The sequence below is a fragment of the Pteronotus mesoamericanus genome, unplaced genomic scaffold, assembly GCF_021234165.1.
Source record: "Pteronotus mesoamericanus isolate MK-2021 breed Mesoamerican mustached bat unplaced genomic scaffold, CSHL_Meso_final contig_116, whole genome shotgun sequence".
Taxonomy (NCBI): domain Eukaryota; kingdom Metazoa; phylum Chordata; class Mammalia; order Chiroptera; family Mormoopidae; genus Pteronotus; species Pteronotus mesoamericanus.
The window spans coordinates 30,848,516-30,866,568 of NW_026555027.1; the positions used below are offsets into that span (position 1 = coordinate 30,848,516).

General features: G+C 37.3%; 1 protein-coding gene across 1 annotated transcript in view; it reads left to right on the forward strand.

Annotated features, from left to right (window-relative positions):
* SERPINI1 (serpin family I member 1) overlaps window positions 1–18,053 on the forward strand; it is an 80,057-nt gene that overhangs the window by 52,559 nt on the left and 9,445 nt on the right. The window contains exons 4-6 of the mRNA XM_054580329.1: window positions 265–459; window positions 1,930–2,134; window positions 9,893–9,990. Coding sequence (XP_054436304.1) covers window positions 265–459; window positions 1,930–2,134; window positions 9,893–9,990 — 498 coding nt within the window. The remainder of the gene's footprint in view (window positions 1–264; window positions 460–1,929; window positions 2,135–9,892; window positions 9,991–18,053) is intronic.

Consider the following 18,053-nt stretch of genomic DNA (forward strand, 5'->3'; position numbering starts at 1 on the left):
TTCTGTTGCATGTGGTTCTGTAGTTTGTGCAAGTATCAAGATACCAGTTATTTTAGGTGGTGTGGGTATTTTAGATGCCCTGAAGCTGTAATTGTGTGTGTGAACATTTTTCTTTTGAAAGTAAGATACTTTCCAATTTTATTTTAAATTTAGTAATGGTATACACGTTTTCTGTCATACCCTATCAGATGGTAGGTTGATAATCTTTGGTTCCATTTCTTCCACTTTAATGTGAATTTTCATCCATTTACTTTTTCTGAATAGGTCTGTTGAAAGATTTGGTATCCCCAGGAGATTTTGATTCTGTCACTCACCTGGCCCTCATCAGTGCTGTCTATTTCAAGGGTAACTGGAAGTCACAGTTTAGACCTGAAAATACTAGAACCTTTTCCTTCACTAAAGATGACGAAAGTGAAGTCCAAATTCCAATGATGTATCAACAAGGAGAATTTTATTATGGTATGACATTTTGGCTTTCTTTTCTCCCTTTTTGAGGTATATCAATAAGTTTCTAAAAAAGAACATGAAATATTCATTACTTAAATTTCTTGTCAATCTAGTTTGAGGTACAATTCAATTTCCTTGGCTCCATTTTCCAAGCCTCTAATTAGATCCTGAGTGAATATTATGTGCATCGACAGCTTTTCAATATGTTTCTTTAATTTATAAATCTGAACACACCTGCAGAGTCACTTTATTCACATAAAAATACCTGACCTGTGCAAGAATATTCAATTACTACAAAAAGTCATTGGCTTTGGGTGGTTTTCAGTGATCCTTATGTTCCACCCAGCTCTTGATTTGATTCCTTACAACTTTTTAAATCACAAGCATTCTTTTGAAATTCTGCCTTCACACCTGTGTATGTATGGTTAAACATAATTATTTATTCAGAGTTTCATTTATTGAGAGCCTGTAATTTGTGATACAGCTCAATATCCTTTGCATTACTTTCAAAGATGTTTCATTAGACTTTTCAGAAATTTTGGGTGTTAATCCTTGCTATACCCTATATTAAACTGGCTTAGTTTGTTGCCATAAGCAGAAGTATAATTTTAAACTAAATGTATGTTAGAACTAGTAGCTTATCCTATTTAAAATATATTGTAATGATAAAAGATTATAATCACAGTCAATCAATTTAATAGTCAAAACTAAAAAGAAAATACCCATTTATTTGAGAACCAAAATGTTTAATGTGATGTTTAAAGGCCATAGATCAATTGCAGGAAAATATTCACAACAAAAGCTTACTTTTTCTTTTTTTTTTTTTTTTTTTGAAAAATGGGTAAAATCCTGAAGCTGTGGCAGGACCACTTATCTTAAAGGCTAACTTTTTAATGAAAGCCTAGTCAATTCAGTTAAGTTTATGGAACAGAAAGCCAATTATCTAATTTACCTAATCACCTAATTTGAAGGTCATAATCACCATAATACACTAGGTATCTATTGTAGAACACAATAGATTTCATTTTGGCTGTGCTGTCTTAGCCTCAAAACTTTTCACTGTGATATTAACAGAGCACCAGGTATTACACGGTCAATTTTTCCCTTCTTAGTAATCAGGCGGATATTGGTAAATGTAATATTGGATCCAGGACTTTATTTTTCTAACCAGAACTTTTCATTGTTTCTAATAATATCCTTTTAATTTATATTCATTTGAAGTCTCACTTAAAAATAAAAACTAAGTCTGGAGAACATGTTATGACAAACATGAAATAATTCTGGGATTCTAAAATAAAATAGATTCTGCAAGGCTTAGGATTCAATTTCAATTTCAAGGTCTCTTTTTAAATAAACACTCTTTTTTCTCAGATACCTAAATTTCTTATAATCTATACACTATTTTGAAAAAGAAGTTATGACGAATTTAAACATTTTGTTTAGGCTTTGATATGGGCCTTTTATCACCCTTATTTTTTTTAGGGGAATTTAGTGACGGCTCCAATGAAGCTGGTGGTATCTACCAAGTCCTAGAAATACCATATGAGGGAGATGAGATAAGTATGATGCTGGTGTTGTCCAGACAGGAAGTTCCACTGGCCACTCTGGAGCCACTGGTCAAAGCACAGCTGATTGAAGAATGGGCAAACTCTGTGAAGAAGCAAAAAGTGGAAGTGTACCTGCCCAGGTGAGAGGCTGCTCTGTGGTTCCCTCTGATAGAACGGAGGGGGGATAGCAGTGAAGATTCTGACCTGGAAAAACTCTTCCCATTATTTTTGAATTTTATGTCTTAGGCTACTCTCCTCTTTCTCTGCCCTTTCCTCCTCCTCTAATTCTCCTTCTCCTTTTTAAAAAGTATTCTTTCATTCTCATTCGGTCCTGCCCAGAGACATGGGCTCACTTATTAATTTGTTCAGTACCATTTACCAACACCTAGTTTTATATATGAGTCAATATTCTTAGCTTCATTCTAGTAGATTTTCCAATAGCTTGTCCCTGAATATAATTCACATTGACAGTCTTTTGTATTTCATTAATATTTAAAGGTGGTTATAGCTGCAAAAATAATCTCTGACAGTGTTGGAAAAAGTGCAAGCAAGTCACTGCGCTAGGTGCTGAGATGCAACCATAAATAAGCAGGAAGAAGCTAAATTTTCTCCTTGTTGCCAAAAGAATCAAGTCCATTGCAGGGCCTCGATGTTCGGACTGCCGTTCTCTCCCTCAGTCCTAGCCGCTGGCCACTAAGCACATTAAATATTTAGTAGCATGTACTGTCTGTGTGCTTGTGGGTGTGCCACAGACATCCTGCTCTTTTCATGCCTCTGGGTCTCCATGTGTGTTCCTTCTATTGGCCTAAAATGCCCTCCTCACATTGCTTTGCCAGATTTATTTACTTAGCCTTCAGGGTACAGCTCTGGCGCTAGTTTTAGGAAGCCTTCCATGAACCCTCTGATGGAGCAGGTGACCCTCACATTGTCCTCACAGATGCATCTCCCTGTTGTGACAATACATGTAGAGGACCACCCCACAATGAAGTTACCCTTTTGTACAATAAGTCTTGCTTTACTTCTATATGTTCTTCTAAAGTCAGATCTCTTCCCCATAATAGAGATGTGTTTGCAAAACCAAACTCAACTGAAAACATTTATTCTGTCCTTTAATAACTTAAAACCTAGTAGGGGAGCAAGACCAATAAACATATACAAGTTTATAAACACAGTGCATAAGTTCTAGACTAGGAAACAAGACGTACAAATAAATAATAGACGTCCTGGCTGATGTGGCTCAGAGGACTGAGTGCCAGCCTGTGAACCAAAGGGTTACTGGTTCGATTCCCAGTCAGGGCACATGCCTGGGTTGCAGGCCAGGTCCCCAGTAGAGGATGTGCAAGAGGCAACCACACATTGATGTTTCTCTCCCTCCCTTCCTCTCTCTCTAAAAATAAATAAATAAAATCTTTTAAAAGATTAAAAAATAAACAATAGATAAACCTATATATGTACGTGTATGTGAAAGTACAGTTTTAACATTCATTTTATATTAAGAAAATTATACAAATATGATAAATTAATATGAACATTGAAAGGTGATAAGACAGTATTGTAATTGAACTACTAAACATTCATGTTTATTCTAATTTTAGGAATTACCATTTAAAAGTTCACAGACTTAATTGGATTTCTAAAGTATATTAAGTGAAGAAAATAAGTTTTAGAATATTTCTGTCACCCCAATAAAATCCCCATGCCCATTTACAATTAATCCCTGTTGCTATCCCAGGAGCAACTACTAACCTATCTATTTTTTAAAATCTCTGTAGGTTTGTCCTTTCTGGATGTTTAATATCAAATAAATCATATAATACATGTTTAAAAATATAAAAGTTATATCTTATATAAGTTTATTTTTCAGAAAACTTAGCTGATATTTACTTATGTTAATGGAGAGTTATTTGGAACTGTGGACAGTTTTGACTATATATATATATATATATATGTTAATATTACATATGCATATTGTATAACCATCATAATATATAGCCTTACATTTCCTTGTCTACATATAAAAATTAAGGTACTCATATTCTAAGTATTTTTTTCCTTTTGGCTAAAATATTGTTTGCATGACTTTCCATGACAACACATTTCTGTAGAAAGATTACACTGTAAGTCTGTGCTCAAGGGGAGATAACCAATGAATATCTAAGAAATAAAGCCAAGGAAATTTTATAATTAATACCAGATGGTAACCATCCATGCAATATAAAAATAAAGACTTCTATTGAAGGAGTTATAAGATTTAAAAAAACATTATACACAGGACAATGACGCCTCAGTTCCCTTCAAAGTGCAGGCACCTTGGGACCTCACACAGTTCTCCAAATCACCATCAGCTGCCCTGTCGTATTTTCCTGAATCTCATGGACAGTCTGAAATCTCCTCGTTTTCAAAGATGGTTTTAATTTTGGGAAAAGCCAGAAGTTGCAGAGCATCAAATCTGAGTTGTATGGGGCCTGAGTCACCTGGGTGATTTGATGTTTTGCCAAAAGACTCTGCAGGAAATGTAATGCAGATGCATTGTCATGATGAAGCTGCCAGTCACCAGTTGCCCATAGCTGTGGCCTTCTGAATCATGTGAATAGTTTCCACGGAGGGATGTTCAAGCATAACGAAAACTTTGATGCACATTTGTTGCTGTACTTACTCAGTCGTTTTGAATGTGACAGCCACACAGTACACATGCTCACTCAAGGGATGCTACTGCCTCCACTGACTAGTACAGCAAAGTCGTCATTTCTCACACATGCACATTCCAGTCCACTCTCCTTGGCTGCCAGGTTACATCAATGTCACACAAACCATTCTTATTATGTTAACAATAGTTGGACTTTTTCAGGATGGACTTCCTGTACGTATATGTATATAAATAATTGACCTACATACTGAATATATAAATAATATATCTTAACTCTAAAAGCATTTACTTTTAAACATTACTAATTCAATTTAAATAACTATCTAAATCAAATCTAAACTCTCACCCAGACTCTTACTATTAATTTTGTATTTTTCCTTACATTACATAATGAATTCCTTTTGCTAAAAGAGAAATTCAGTACAATGTTAATGCTTCCCTTACTGAATTTTATGCATTAAGTGCAGCATCTCCAAATACTTTTGTGAGGATACACAGTTACTTATTTGTATTGTAACAGAATTATAAATGAATGCTTAGTAAGTATCACATATTCTAATTCAACCATAGTCACTAGAAAATGTGGGCTCCAGGTCCCACTGAGAAACTGAATGTGGCAGCAGAAGAAAATTAATTTTTCATATTCTAAGAGATACTGTTCAATTATGAAGTACTTTAGCTCGTTCACTCATATTAATGCCTGTTACTAAACTAGGCCCAGCTGATTACTGTGTATCCATTACTCCAGCAGTTCTATGAACTTTCCCTCTGCATGACTAATGCATAGAGAGGGAGGCTGAAAGAGAGATAAGATAAATTTGGTTTCTCTTTTTAAGAGATTGGCTGTTTTTAAATACTTATGTGTCAGTAATAATCAATGGAAAACTACCCACCCCCTCCATTTTATAGCATTAGCATCCTCAAAATGTTCAATAAGGGTAGTGACTTATGTGACCCAGTTGAGCGGAGGTAAAAATGTTCTAATAGCTGTGTTCTAGATTTACTCAAGTGTCTGTCTTAAATAGTTTTATAGTTTAATTCATACGGAAATTATTACCTGAAAATGCAACTTTGCATTTCTGTAATTTGACCATTTCTTGTCCTGTTTGACAGGTATTTTATTTTCTGTTATACATTTTATACAAAAAGCTTTAAAATGCTTTTCTTAAGATGTATAGAGTATTTGGGGGGCAGGAGGAAGAGAAGGGACAATGACTTTTGTATTTGTGTTATTCCCCGCCACCCCCCAAAGAATAAATCCTATAGGAAACAGATAATAAATTAAAGTTGTGTATTATTCAAAATAGAAGGAGTCTGTTTTGGAGAGGGTAGGATTGCTATACCTATGGGATATTGCCAAATCCAGTGAAATACCATAAGGTTAATGCATAGTCACACATCTCTAGTACTCAGATAAGATTGTCAGATATTCTTCCAATTTATCCATGATAGCAAAAGTAGTTTGGCTAACATATAAAATATGTATAATCCTGAAAGCACTTCAGAATACTGCCTGCACAGAGTAGCATGTAAGTGCTACATATTATTACTGTTATTGTTTATTTTCCAGTGTACATTTTAAATACTAGTATTTATCTTATCTTAATCTATGGATAGTTTTATATATACTTTTCTCTATGTTGGAGTTTTAAAAACTTGATTCTCATGAACATTACTCTCTTCATTGTATGTGCTGACTTTTTAGTTTTTACTGATTCAGCTTATGTGTAGGAAGAGTTTTCTAAACTCAAAATCCAATATCTGAATACTCAGAAGGCAGAGGTACCTGCTGGAATGTGTTTCCACTCTGACTTTTGTAGTCTCAGATTTGTCATTTGTGATCAGAGAGAAAATCAAATATAAAATCGTTCTCCATCTTGTAACCGGCAACTATGCCGTTATTTTAAAATAATTGTCTACAAATAAAGTACTTCGGCTTCACATTTGTAAAGAAAACCAATACATAGGCCATCTGATTTTGTTCTTTACCATGAATGCTTTTTATTTTGTTCCTTAATTGCTTATAAATTTTATAAATTTTCTTAAAGGTAATATACTTGTGTATTTGTTCCTTTCTAACATTTGCTCCACACGTCTACTAGTCTCTGATGCTTCCGTTCTCCACATAACTCTTCAACCTGCTCGGATAAAAAGGTGGAAATATACCATTACATTGTATGCATTTATTCAAACAGTCATACCTTTTGGTTTTAAAAAAGCAGTGTTTAACCTTTTTTATTATTGACACTATTAGAGATGTCCCACGCTTTCCCCTATCTCCCCCCTCTGTAGTTGTTTGTTTTTAAATAAACCATTGTTGGAATCATAGTGATTAGATTTGGGGGGCTTTGCAGTCAGAAAAAACTCAATTCATATCCTCACTCAATGACTCACTAGCTGTGTGACTAGGGCAAGTTTCTTAGCTTGTTTGGGGCTTCAATTTGTTCTTTTTTGGAATAGAGATAATACCTACCTAATAGGGATTGTCATAGGGATGATTAAATGAGATACTATACATAAAAGGATTTGCATAGTGCCTGTGACATAGTAAGTGCTCAGTATAAGGAAGATAATAATGATTATTTATGTTAATACTAGTCTATATGAAGAGGAAAGAGATCGTAAATGAATAATAGCTATTTTTTCAGTAGTTTAATGAGGAAAAAGATGAATGAATAAATGGAGATTGTTTACATCCTGTCTCTAACTTAGAACAAACATTCTCATGGACACTTAGATTTTATTTCACTTCATCATGTGTGTTTTGTCCTGTGCCAGGTACTACAAATGTTAAAGTGAAAAAAATACTAGATTTGACTAATTTACAGTTAAAGTAGCAGGGGGTAATACAGCTAGATACTTCACCTCTACTAAAATGCAAATATAACATTTTAACATCTATAATAATGTGAATATTATCCATAACTTCAATATAAGAAGAACTATTAACTGTATTGCCCTTTATTGCACACCTGCTACATTGCCACGACCATCCTAAGACTTTTAGAAACCTTTTTACCCCTGCGACAGTACTATGAATGGGTACTATTATCATTGCCATTTTTTTCGTGTGCCAAAACTGAGGCTCAGAAATCAAGGAATTTATCCAAGTTTAGTCCAGGTAATTTACCATCTTTACCTAAACAACCAGCCTCAGAAGTGCGAAACAAACCAAGGTGCTCTAAAGAAGTAAAAAGAATCCACTTCTGATATCTTCTTTTACTTTTCTACTTTAGGTGGATCAGGATATGTATCATGCTATCTGGACCCCTAATCCTGTTCTGCCATTTATTTAGCTGTATGATCTTGTCAAGTTATTTTATCTTTCTGCCCTTAAGTCTCTTCTTGTTTCAACTGAGGATTATAATGATAGCTACTTCAAAGGGCTGTGGTAATATTCAAATTAATCTGTTTTTTTCTTCTCTTGGAACAGTTCTGGGTGTATAGTAAGCTCTATATAAGTGATCAAAAAATAAATTAATAATAATAATAAAACGCACGCGCGCACACACACACACACAAACCTTAATTAAGCCATTGAATGTATTCTCCAAGATATTCCATATTTTCCTACTCATCTTCCTTTTATTCTCTCATAGGCAATATTACCTTTTTGTAAAAAGCAAAATAAACAAAATAAGAGCAAAAATAAAAGTTAAAATATAGGATATAGATAAAATTTAGTACTTAGTTTAATATGTTTGCTATACATTTACTTGTCTCTTTTGGCCTTTTTTTTTTTTTTAATAAACATAGACCTGCTAAACCTATTCTCTCCTAATCATTTTTCTTGGCTTCTGAGTCTTATTGATAGCAATCATTCTCTTGTCACTCTTCTTAAACCAGACATCAGAAATGATGCTAATGTAACATTAAGTGACTATTGCAGACTTCACTCTTTTAAGTACACAGCCGTTGCCTAAAATGTATTATTTTGATCTGTATTGATGGGGCACATTTAATTCCAACCATTTATTTTCATTTTTTTATAGAAAGTAATAAAACCCTTTGCTTGTAATAAATGCATTAATGCATTTTTTTTAATGCAGCCATGTTTTTTCTACATCTCTAACTAGTCAGATGGGTGATACAATTCATTGGTTTGGGAAATATTCCATTTTACAATTTGACTTTCTGTGGAAACTTTTTTTTTTTAGAGAGAGAGAGGGGAAGGGAGTGAGAAAGAAAGGGAAAAAGACATTGATGGGAGAGAGAAATATCAATCCGTTGCCCCTCACATACACCCTGACAGGCGGCCAAACCCGCAACCAAGGCATGTGTGACTGGGAATCTAACTGGTGACCTCTAGCCTTGTGGGATGATACACAACCAACCGAGCCACTCTGGCCGGGGCTCTGTGGAAACCATTTTTTAAAATTAATATTCTGTTAGTGACCCATGGACTTATTTTTATTTAAGTTTTAGATAATGTTGTATTCAGTTTTTATAAAAGTAAGGCACATTTATGTATAATAGTTAATAAAGCATATTATCATGTATATTAATTCATTTGAACAAAAAAAGGATCTATTCTTGTTTAAAAATATATAATTGAAAAAGGTGCATAGTTTTTAAGACACAATATGTAACTAATTTTTATTGGTTAACAGCTTTTCTGGAGTGCTACTGTGAGAAAAGGCTATGTCCTAGAGGTTAATATAATCATGAAGATAAATATTTTTTAACTAATATGATAGTTTTTATATTTCCTTTCTGTGAGTTGTATGGAGTTGAAGTGCTAGATGTATTCATTTTACAGCAAAACTTGGTTCTTATTTAATGTTTTCCATTGGGTAAGAAGTTGACCAGAATATGAAGACGAGAAGGAAGCACCTTGGGTAAATGTATGACTAATCATTACCAGCTTAAAAAAGCAACTATGTTACCAGGCTAAAAGATTTTGAGTGCTATTATTTACAAGTTTTACATAGTACTATGATAATGATTCTTGATATAAAAACTCATTTATTCCATCATGTATTAAGGTTTTGTGTCCATATGATATATTTTTTCTACTTAATAATGTAATACTCTTGTTATATATGATTTTATTTGACTCCTCCTCTTTTTATAAATATAATCAAAAACTACTTGCAAGCAAAAGCCAGCTTTAGCATAATTTTCCCCCAAAACAGACTTTAAAACTCAACATATCTAACTTTTTTTTTTTTTACCTCAGATGGGAAGATACTGTAACAAAATACTTTTAAAATGCTATAACAAACTATTTTCCTCCCTATGTATTCTCCAGGTTCACAGTGGAACATGAAATTGATTTAAAAGATGTTTTGAAGGCTCTTGGAATAACTGAAGTTTTCAGCAAAAATGCAAATTTTACAGCCTTGTCTGGTAGGAAATAAACACTAATTTTCAAAAATGTTACTTCATAAAAGCTTTTTAAACTGGTGATGTTGAATCCTCTGTGTATTGTGGAGTTCTGAGGTAAAATATAGTTAACAGATAAATATGACAAATATACTTAAATTCTACAAGCAAAACTATAACTTTAGTCATAACATTATCTTATTCTGATCCATGTCTTATCTTCAATAATAGATGGTATTCTCCAGAAGACCTGTCTTATACATCTTTGAACTTCCCATCCCATCTGACACAATGTCTTGTAGAGTAGATACTCAATAATGTGTTGATTGAATACCTCATTATGTCTAGTAACAATAAATCATAGAGAAAAGAAAGAAGAGAGGATAAATGAGTGTCAGCTGTGAGAACTAGATACTTTTTAAAAGAATACCCAGTGAGATAATGTAAATATTATTCTAAGTCTTCAATCAAAAATGCTGGTTTTGAATAAACAACTTGAAAATATACCTGGCACATTGGGTATTGGGTAATTTAGTTTATCTATCCCAAGATAATAATATTCACTTGAAATATTTGATTCAGATACCCTAGGTAAAAATCATAGCATATTAATAACATTAAAGTACTTAGAACATGAAAAATCTTCTTAGAAACATTTTTAAGTAACCCACCCTAAGATGTTGATCATTGAATTAAGCTACCTGCGAGTTTGAGACTCAGTTTATATAATAATTATTTTCTATCATTTCTCTAGAACACAGAAAATAAAACAATCTGTTTTTGATGAGATAAAGTCAAATATATATCAAGATAAAAGAAACTCAACATGTAAGGCCTCTTTAGATGCCATTTATTGAACCCAGTTCTCCTTCTAGAGAGAGCTGAAGTGATAGAAGATACCCTTAGCAGTTCATGAATTGCAGGAGAGAATTTAGTTTTCTTCTCTGAAGTAGCAAAATATAGAAAATCAAGCTGACCAAGTAAGAGTTTCTACACCTGGAGTGTCAGGGCCCATGGACTGAATTCAGAGAAGTAGAAGCCCTGGTCTCTGGGACTGCATTCGGGTGTGCATTCACAGCGGGGGGCGGGAGCGCGGGGGGAGGGGAGAGAGAACACGCCAGGGAGGAGATAGCACATTCATCACTTTCAATAAATGCTCAAGGAGTCTACAATAAAAAAAGCCTTGCCCTCCCAGGTTGACGATTGGGCAGATTGTTTCCTAAGCAGCACCTCGCTTCCAGCAGTGAGATGATATTGATGTATCTGATACCATATCTTCTACCCCTTACTTAGAGAGCCTACATGACAAAACAGTAATAGAGATTTTCTAAATAACTACTATGTAAGTGTTTCTGTTGACACAAAAGAAGTGAATTTTCCCGAGTTAAGGTTTTCATGGCTCACATCCAACAACTGAGGCTCTGAACTCTTCAGTGAGATTGTTAAGAAAGTAGCACTGGTGAAGATTCCCAAGGTAATGGGTACCTTTGAACCTGAGTCAGAAATACATTCATGGTTCAAGCATAGTATAAGTTAAAGTTCTTATGCTCTAGCCTTGCCCTGTGCGGCTCAGTTGGTTGGACAACATCCCACAAGGCAAAAGGTCAGTGGTTCAATTCATATACCTGGGTTGCGGGTTCAGTCCCAGGTCAGGGCACGTAGGAGAAGCAGCTGATCCATGTTTCTCTCTTACATTGATGTTTCTCTCCCTCTCTTTCACCTTCTCTTCCTCTCTCTCTAAAAATGAATGGACAGAAGAGGAAGGGTCGAGTCAAGGAGCATGTATAAAGGACCCATGGACAAGGACAGCGCAGGGGGAGGGTTGAATGTAGTGGGGGGGTGCGTGGGGCAGAGGAGAGCAATGGGGGGGCAAATGGAGACAACTGTAATTGAACAACAATAAAAACAACTTCACAACAGCAAGAAAATATTTTTTAAAATTTTTAAAATAAAGTTCTTATGCTCCCTTCCTTAGGAACTAAGAGAATCTATCTACTATATTGGCCAAATTCCAACTGGATAATTACATGCTGCTTTCTGACCATAGCTCTGTTTTCAGTTTGATTAGAGATTCATTCCTCACTGTCTCACCCAAACATCTAGGCTGTTATTGCACACAAATAGAATATGTGCTGCTTTTCAGTCCTGGTGGAGTAGCACTGCAGTGGCAAATCAATTATTAAGGTCAGTGTAGCTTAATATTTTTGACAAATCTGGAAGCTGTATAAGGTAATAATTGCCTTTACTGTGTACAGAGACAATAGAACATAGATGTACATTATGAATGCAGGTGGTATGGAGACTAGAAATAACAGTAGGATCTTTCAGAGTTCATATCATATGTATGTGAAGTGACTGTTTGATCAAACCTCCGTCAGAACTGAATCCTTCCCAGCGTCCTGCTCACAGCTGCATTTCCCATACCCTGCACGGGGCTGCCACATACTTGGCAGACAGTAGATGTTCACTGAAGGATAAAACGAGGGGAGGAAGGAGAAAAGAGGTTTCCATGGGGCCACCGTACACATTGCATTTCTTGGAATATATACTCCTTATAACATCAGGAAAAAAATCCCGAATTAGCCATCCCCCTCCACTCCCCAGTTCAGGTCTTCAGAATAACTTGATGAAAGACCTAAAGTCAGTACCTCAGGCTTTCAATCAGAAATCTTCAATTCTTCAATTCCTAGCTTCGACAGAGTCTTCATAGCCGCTGAATGTCAGTTGCCCCAACCAATACATCCTTTATTCTCTCTCCCCCTGCCTTCTCGCACACTAATGGAGAAATCATTCATTCAAAAACTGTCCAGTGGCACAACGACAAGGCTTGCCTCTGTGCTTCCTCTAAATTCAATATTATTTGATCCCTGCATCATTTATTTGGGCTCCATAGAGTCACCCTTACATGGTTGGTATTCTTGTCACCTGTAAAGTGGTTGCTTCTCCAAAAAGTGATTAAAATGTCTTTGGCACTCAGTAACCCCCACGGTACCAAGGAAAATTATTAGCATCTATTCCTTTGTTATTACTTTCTACCTTAATGAGAATATAACATTAATTCATGGTCTTTAAGATATAACATTAATTATATTCAATGCTATGTCTATTTCTTTCATGTAACAACTCTATGTGAGGCAGATAGTGTGAGCAAAGTACTATGTCATAAAGATAAAGAGATGATTAATATACCTGCTCCAAAGAAGTATACAGACTTGTGGGGAGAAAGACATAAACAGCTGGATCTGGTAAAATGAAGAGTGATAGAAATGGCTTATTGGTGCAGTGGTTCTCAACCAGGCCAATTGGGCCCTCTAGGCGATATTTGGCAATAGCTAGAGACCTTTTTGGTTGTCACAACTCGGGGGGATGCTACTGGTATCTTGGGTGTAGAGGCTAGGGAGGCTTTCTATATACCTGTGATCTACATTGCACAGGACAGCCCCCACAGAAGGAATTATCCAGCCCAAAATGTCAATAGTGATTCACTGAAACACTTTACTAGAGAAAGCATTGTGGAAGCAGAGAGGGGAAATAAATCAAATTGCAGAATGGGAGCATATTGGGTCCAAACGTGGAGGAGGAGAATATAGGTATGTATTTAAGCTATTAAATGCATAGACGATTTCTGAACAACATCTTAGAAAGTAATAGCAGTAGTTGCCTCTCAAATACGGACAGAGGCTCTTAGATAAAGAAGGGTTTTCATTTCACGTATCACTGTGTACTGTTTGGTATTTTGCCCTGTGTATGTTTTATTTCTTCAATTAAAATTCTTACTTAAAAACTGGACAACACTTTAAAAGTCACAGTGTTGTGGGTTTTATACATTTGAAAACACCCAGAAAACAGTTAGGGAATATTGTGACACTGCCACATTCTTGAATCATGCAGTAAAAAATTTACCTTCAGATAACAGTGAATGTGATTTAATAGTGGACCAAAACAACAACAACCACAACAACAACAACCACAAATTTGCCTCATGTTCTCTTGCTTCTGGAGGAAGAGTGACTTGAGGATCTTTTGCTAAGACCTTAGGAATCCGCTCTTCCGTTTTCTATTTCCCCGGCCTCCGCCTTCATTTGAGACTCCCATTACTGCTGCCCTAGACTATCTCACTAGCCTCCTAAACAGTTTCCAATCTCTCTCCCATTTAATCTGTCTTATCTACTGCTTATCTACTACTGCCAAGATTAATCGCCTTAGAACTCACTCTCAGATCATTCTAGTTCCTGTTTAAAGCCTCCCTTCGGCCTGCTGTGTACAGTCCACTGCGCAGCAGGGCATTCAGCCCTCAGCTCCTTCCAGCCTTAACTGTGGTGGATCCCTGATCCAAACTGAACACTCGCTCTGCACCACACACCCCCCCAGCTGCCCCTCTTTGTGAAATCTCTCCCACCTGAAATACCTCTAGAACTGACCCTCAGCTCAGACGTCCCCAACTTTATCAAGCTGCCAGAAGTAACCACTCCTTAAATTCTGAAGTATTCTATTCTGTATTTCTCCTTATGCCACATATCATATCTGCATTATCATTATTATGCATCAGATATTCTCGGCCAGAATTTAAACCTCCCAAAAGATTGATCCTCATGTGTGTTTGGGAAGCACCTGGCACTGTGCTTTCTGCTTAGTACTTACTGAATGAGGGAATGAGTAAGGGGAGAGGCTCTGTATTTATTGTGCTGGTTTTTTATCTCAATCTGATGCCCACTGCTTTTGACGCTAAATTTCATTAGCATAAAACATAGTTAGGACTCATATAATAAACATGGAATCTAGAGTGTTGAGAATCATTTTCTTCCTAGGCTGGCTTTAAAATGCTCACCTAGTTGCAGTGAGGAGCCTGTTATAGATCAGGGCTATTTTTGTAATGGAAATGAGTGAGTGTCAGCATTTGGATTAATAGATAATCCTCTTGGAAGGTGTAAGGAAGGAAAAAGTGAGTACTAAATCTTTCAGCATAAAGTACGAGCTTTAATAAAGGAGCCAATAAAATAAAGGAGTTAAGAAGACACAGCAAAAAGCCATATCCAGGTCAGACCAAAGTGCTTAGATTTATGCTAGACTGAATCTTACATTCTGCCCTTGTTTGTTCTCTTTCTCCTTGCACCTGTAAGCCAGAAGGCTGTATTTCTTCTCGTGCCATAACTCCATTTCTGCTCCTACTTTCTCACCCAGACTTGCAAAAGTTAACAACTTGATATTCCTACCCCTAGCTTTTGCTCATCTGATTCACCTTCTTTATTTTTTATTGTTCAAATACATTTGTCTCCATTTTCCCACCAACGCTTTCCCCTGCCCCACCCACCTCCACCTCCCACCCTCAATCCTTTGCCACTTTGGCTTTGTCCATGGGTCCTTTATACATTTGATTTGACCCTTCTTCTTCTTTTCCCCGCCCCCCCCCTTTCCTCTTGTTACTGTCAGTTTGTTTTTTCTTTCAATGTTGCTGGTTATATTTTTCTTGCTTGTTTGTTTTGTTGATTAGGCTCCACTTATAGGTGAGATCATATGATATTTGTCTTTCACCCCCTGGCTTATTTCACTTAGCATAGTGCTCCCCAGTTCCATCCATGCTGTCACGAAGGGGAGTAGCTCTTTCTTTTTTTCTGCTGTGTAGTATTTCGTTGTGTGAATGTACCATAGTTTTTTTATCCACTCATTTAGTGATGAGCACTTAAGTTGCTTCCAGCACTTGGCTATTGTAAATTGCACTGCTATGAACATTGGAGTGCATAGGTCCTTTTAAACTGATGTTTCAGGATTCTTAGGGTATAATCCCAGCAGGGTCAAAAGGCAGTTCCATTTTTAGCTTTTTGAGGAAATTCCAAACTGTTTTCCCCGGTGGCTGCACCAGTCTGCATCCCCACCAACAGTGTGCTAGGGTTCCCTTTTCTCCACAGCGTCGTCAGCTTGTTGTTTGTTGATCCCTTTGTGATGGCCGTTCTGACCAGTGTGAGGTGGTATCTCATTGTGGTTTTAATTTGCAACTCTGATAGCTAGTGATGCTGAGCATTTTTTAATATGTCTCTGGGCCCTGTGTATGTCCTCCTTGGAGAACTGTCTGTTCAGGTCCTTTGCCCATTTTTTATTTAATTGGACTGTTTCTCTTCCTGGAGTGGAGTCATGTGAGTTCTTTATATATTTTGAAGAGCAACCCTTGTCCGAGGTACAGCTCCTGCCATAGGTATCTTCTAAAATGAAAGCAGTCATGTTCTGTTACTTCTGGACAAAGCCCAGCTCTCTGGCATCACAGAACAAATGCTTAATTTGGGGTATATCCCCTGCCACTCCCCACCTCCTCATAAGTCAGGCTCCAGCTGGACCTTGGACCTTCGGTCATCCCGGTTGCTTATCTCACTTTGCAAGTATAATCCTCTGCTTGGAATGCCCTTGTCCCCTTCTTTGACTTTCACTCTTCTGCTTATTTTTCAAGAACCAGCCCAAATGTCACCTGATGAGCTTCCGCTGAGAGCACTCCCTTCCTAGATGATTAACATTCCCTCACGTGGACTCTGAGAGCGCACAGGTTTTCTTAGGTTGTTTGTTCACATACCTGTCTCTGGCCTCGGAGCTCCTCAGCAGTAGGGACTGTGTCATGCACATTTTTCTGCACTCAGAGCCCAGCATGGAACGTGGCCCAGGATGGAGGCTGGGCGGGTTCGGTGGTGAGGGATGGTGTTTGGCTCGGGCTTGCTCCATCCAAGTGTGGGGGCTTCTGTCAGACCTCCAGCCCTTCTCCCACCTCACATACCAGCCACACAAGCCCTCTTTTGGGTCCTTGAACATACCCAGCTTGTATATGCCTCTGTACTAGCTTTTTCCTCCACTGGGAACGCTACCTTTAGGTCTTCTCATGGCTCCTTTGTATTCTTTAGGTGTTAGCTCAGATGGACCTTCTCCAGCATGCCTTTTCTGAGGCCTGTGTAACACAGCTCTTCTTCCCTGCCCTAGTCCAGCCAACATATCACCTAATTTTATTTCTTACATCCTGAAATTGTGATCATTTATTGGTTTGCTTTTTAATCGTTCTTGTCATTTAATGTCTTTCCCCCGTAAAGAGGGAACTGGTTAGTTCACCATAGTATACCCGGTACTAATGTTTGACACATAAAAGGTGCTTAGTTCATGAATGAATGAATGAATGAATGAATGAATGAATATTTGCTCCTCTATAACAAACTCTATCCAGTAAAACAGACACTATTCCTACCTTGAAGGAGCTCAAATTCTAGGAACCTTTCTAAAGTTCATGGGTGGAGCTAAAGCTAAAAATATTTGAGCAACTAAGTATTTAGCTTTTGGTCCTGTTATGGAGCACTCTTCGTTGTATTGTGTTGAGCACGGCCTTGGTGATGCAGAGCTCTGCTTAAGCTGGCTGTGTTGAGGCACCGAGCCACAAAGGGAGCAGGGGCATCCACCTGCCTGATGGCCATGCTGCCAGCATTATGGTAACCACAGATCCTGGGAGACTTGGATCCCCTGCAATATACCTCATTCAGATAGGGTGCTTGATAAATATTTGCTCAATGACTGAATGAATGCCTGAGTATTTTGCCCTGCTTTCTTTGGAAGAGCTTGGATTACTGCCCAGCTCTTCTCTGGGGACCCTAGGGTTTGCTGGCCCAGGTCCCATCTTACCCGTGTGAACAGCCTGGCTCCACACTGCCCGGGGGAGAGCAGGGCCAGTCACTTGGCAGCAATGTCTGCTGTGACCAGAAGGAGAAGACGGCTTGGGGCCAGTGTATGGATTTTTTTTTCTTGTAGCCCTATTTGCCTTTGATTTATTTATTTACTTAATTATTTTAGATAAGAGTTCACTTTTCTCGTCATCAGTGTGAAATAGATCTCTCTAATTCCCCTCACATTCTGATTCATCAGATAAATGTCTGAGTGCGTCCTCGGTGCCTAGGCGTGGACAGGGAATTGTTGATAGAAGAGGAATAGGAAAGGCACAGCCCACGCTCCCCAGGAGGACGGGCTCGGCTTAGCAGGAAGGGTGCCTGACTGACGCCATGATGTGACAAGGAGCAATATTGGAGGGAAGCAGAGGAAGCCGTTAACTCGCTGGTACCCCTGCATGG